General features: G+C 46.9%; 1 protein-coding gene across 2 annotated transcripts in view; it reads right to left on the bottom strand.

Annotated features, from left to right (window-relative positions):
• Positions 1-1,659: 1,659 nt before the first annotated feature.
• The window catches only part of LOC119285901 (probable protein S-acyltransferase 17), a 12,706-nt gene continuing 10,328 nt past the window's right edge, over positions 1,660-4,037 (bottom strand). For both annotated transcript variants that reach the window (XM_037565230.1, XM_037565229.1), the window contains exons 8-10: positions 2,783-2,835; positions 2,567-2,692; positions 1,660-2,209 (exon numbers count right to left, since the gene is read on the bottom strand). In XM_037565230.1, the coding sequence (XP_037421127.1) occupies positions 1,934-2,209; positions 2,567-2,692; positions 2,783-2,835 (455 nt within the window). In that variant the 3' untranslated portion in view covers positions 1,660-1,933. The remainder of the gene's footprint in view (positions 2,210-2,566; positions 2,693-2,782; positions 2,836-4,037) is intronic.

Raw genomic sequence — 4,037 nt, 5'->3', positions numbered from 1 at the left:
GGATGACGCCACCCGGGCCATCTGGGGCAACTTCTACAGGGGCAAATCCATGAAAGGAGTGCTCTCACTTTTATTTAGAGGCAAAGCCAGCGATTCCTGAACAACAAGGTGGACTCCGGTCATAGCAAGACCAACCCATAGCACAAGTATGTCTTATGTCATAATTCTTCATGTCGTTGGATAATCTGAGATGCTCAATCTAACCGCTCTTCTCGGATGCTGGCAAAACTGGTGTTCCTGGTCGACCGCCATCAGCTTTTCGGCCCCACAGCCCGAAGACGAGCAGACGCAGGAGTTGGCATGGATGCTCTCTACTGACTTGTCTCAGGCTGCCCCGCGGCAAACGCGCCAGGTAGCCCATCCTCTATTTTCTGAAAACATTAAGCTTTATTAGTTAGAAATAACAGTTACATCATCAATAAGGAGAGATACAATATCAACCATGGGCTCCTCAAACCAATCCATAGTCGCAGAGAAACTCGCTAGCCTAGCAATTTCATGAGCAACTTTATTTGCTTCCATATTACAATGTTCAAATCTAGTAATAGTAAATTCACAAGCCATAAAATAGCAATCATCGAACACTGCCATCGCCCGCTCCCGCCGATTGTCCTCCATTCTTCATCGTGTCAATCACTTCCGTAGTATTAGAGTTAACAATAAGGCGGTTGCACCCCGCCTTCTGTGCTAGGGTAAGGCCAAACATCAGTGCTAATGCTTCTGCCGTTAGAACATCCACACACCAGTCAAGTCGCCAACTTCCGCCAATAATGAACTTTCCTTTGTCATCTCTCAGGATTGCCCCTGCCGTGCCTCTAAGCAGATCATGGTCAAAAGAAGCACCAACGTTTAGCTTCACAAAACCCATAGGAGGTTTAAGCCATCCCCCTTTCTTACTAATCGCCTTAGGGGAGTTTGCTTTAACATAATTTGCCGCTATAGCACGGGCCCCCATCGTAGATTGATATGCATCTTGAGACTTTCCTTCATAAACCAGTTTACATCGATCCCACCATAAATACCAAGCTGTTATAACGATCAATTCACGTGTATTCTGGAGTCCCAAAACAGATATTTCTTCCTCGGGCATAAGTAATAAAAATTCAAGAACTGCCTCTCCCGCCCGGTCAACAACACAAGCTCTATTGATCACCTCATACAAACTCAACTTATTCCAGACTTTTTTCGCCTTCTGACACAGAAACAAGACGTATTTCGTGTCTTCTAGCCCATTTGAACATGTTGGGCAGATGGGAGGGACCTTCACATGTCTATTGGCGAGCGTAACACAATATAGGAGTGTTCCATGTAATGTACGCCAGGCAGCCCATCCTCTAGATAGTTCTGGGGACGACAATGACAACAAAAGCCACAGCGATCCCAACGCCGACGAGGAGTCCAGCGGCAAGAACCTCTACCACGATGACGGTGATTATGTGTTGCAGCAACATGCCCACGACGTGGTGTAACACCCAACATGCGGTCCAAGCCACAGCAAAGACTTTGCAATCCTCGCTAATGATAGAAACGCATCTTTAGTCGCCCCAACACATGACAATAACATACACGTAAGGTCATATACTGGTAACAAAGTGGACATCGCAACAACTACTCATGAATATAGGAGTTGATACGAAATACAATAGGGTGTACATATGCTAATATTCAAAATGTCAAAACTATTTATTGCTTTCCGGGTAACGGACGAGTGCCCAGATAATGAAGTTATCAAAATGCCAAAACTATTGCTTCAGGAATGATACAAGCAAAAACGACTTGCACAGACTGTCATCTACAGTTAATTACTTTGGCTCCAATCACGGCCCTAACACCATGTCAGTGTATGAGGGGGGAGGGGAAATGTTCCCAAAATTCTACAACGCCATGGATATACAACAGTTAAGTCATACAACAGTTGCAACAGCATTTCACTTCATTCCGACTTCTTGCAAGAGAACGAACTCCGCTCCGATAAAGGTACCATCACCTCACACAGGTTCCTGATCCAGCCAACGTCATATATGTTATTCTTCACGACCGGCTCCTCGGCCCGTGTTTTCGACCTTGAGAAGAACTTCTTCCATTTGCTTTGCGGCGATTTCTGCGCTTCGCTGCTGGCTGCGTTGATGCTCGCCTTCAGTGTGTATGCGCTAGCTTTCACTGCGTTCTCCTTTTTCATCCAGAAAATGTAGTCTTGCCATTTGAATGTCTGCATTAATTTTCACAAGATGAGTTGGAAGAAGAAAATCCAGAAAGTCATTTTTGTATTAATAACATGCTTCAAACTTGTTTCATCCTCATTAGGGTTACTGCTTCCGTTACTCGACATATTCTTATCACTATGCCTCTATTGGAATCGTAAAATCAACATTGTTAAGATGATTCAATGAAAGAAAATCTCACTTTCCTCACCTGTCTACTCAAAGAACCACTTCGCAAAAACTACTTAGAACATGGTTCATTGATCAATTCAGGTGATCGCTTTTGAAGCATATCCTCAGAAAAGAACAAATTAAATGATGGAAAATTTGGCAATTTTCAAATGAAGCGTGTGGCAAGGCGTTACCTCATTTGTAGTCGTGTTGGATAAGCAAAGATGTACATGATAAGCACAAAACCCCCCAAGAAGCAACGCTATTATACCCAAAAATACAACCAAAAGTATCTGTGTGTTATGGACAGCAAGCAACCACTGCAAAAGTGACCATAAATTAGGTTAGATACTGAATAGGGTGCTGAATGCTGATGGACTCAAAAATTTCTATTCATTCCTCTATCATACCTGTGCAACATGGGGAAACAGGGCAGAGAATGAATTATCAATGCCATAATAAACTGTCAAATTCCAACGACAACTCAATTAGAAAACAGAAAATGTTAACTTATAAAGGAAGACATATCCTTGCTCCGTTTTTATTTACTCCGCATATTAGTTTCAACCTAATTCAAACTTTATAATGTTTGAACGAGTATATAGAAAAAACTTTCACAATAAAAAATATATTCAATGGTGATTCTAACAATATTGACTTGTATTGTAGAAGTCAATAATTTTTTGTATAAACTTGGTCAAAGTTAACAAAGTTTGACTTGAGACAAAGCTAATATGCAGAGTAAACAATAACAGATGGAGTATAATGCTTAAATGAAATATAAAGTGAAATGAGCTGTTCCATAATTTATGTCACATGATTTGGATAACTTTTCCTCGGAAGGTATTGAGTCATTCATATTCAAATACGAGAAGACAAAAAATCAGCAAGATGGTACTCTCTCTGTTCACTTTTATAAGACCTTGAAGACATTTCAGACAACTGTCAGTTTAGATGGCTCTCTCCGCTCCCCTCCCACCCCGCTCCTCCTAGCCCACAAGCCTTCTAGCCCCGTCGCCGGTGAATCCCCGCCGGTGACCCTCCTCTCTCCTGCCCCCCAGCCATGGTGACCCCCAGTGCTGACCCTGCCGAGCCCCGAGTGACCCTCTCCGACGACCGCGTGTCTTCCGGTGACCGCTGGTTCGACTCGGAGGGCGAGTCCTCGATGCGCTCGTACAGCGACGTCGCACGCACGCCGCCGGTCACCTCCAGGCCGCTCGCGCTTCCAGCCCCTGCCGCCGTCGCAGACTCACGGCAACCGGCCGTTGCCACTCCACGGCAACCTGTCGCGAGCCGTCTCGGCCCCCGCTCCGAGGTGCACCATGCCCCGGGTGGCGTCCAGGTGGATGCAGACGGCTTCCAGCGGCCGCGACGCCGGAATCGCCGCCGCCGCCCCCGCCAAGACGACGCGCCCAACTCCTCGCGGCCCCGCCGACGCAGCCCATCCCCAGAGGAAGCGGCGGGCCTCTGCTTCCGCTGCCTGGATCATCATCACCGCGTGCGCGACTGCACCAATGCGGTCAGGTGTCGTCACTGCCTTCTGTCCGGACATGACTCGCGCTCCTGCACCCCTGAGAGCCGGGAAGCTGCAAGGCAAGCCGCACGGCAAGCACGCGCCTCTCCCGGACGCAGCGGCCCCGCTGCCGGGACGCGCGCTCCCCAGGC

The sequence above is a fragment of the Triticum dicoccoides genome, chromosome 4A (assembly GCF_002162155.2).
Source record: "Triticum dicoccoides isolate Atlit2015 ecotype Zavitan chromosome 4A, WEW_v2.0, whole genome shotgun sequence".
In the NCBI taxonomy this organism is placed as follows: domain Eukaryota; kingdom Viridiplantae; phylum Streptophyta; class Magnoliopsida; order Poales; family Poaceae; genus Triticum; species Triticum dicoccoides.
Note: the sequence above shows the minus strand (reverse complement) of the source record. Positions and strands in the feature narration are given on the sequence as shown.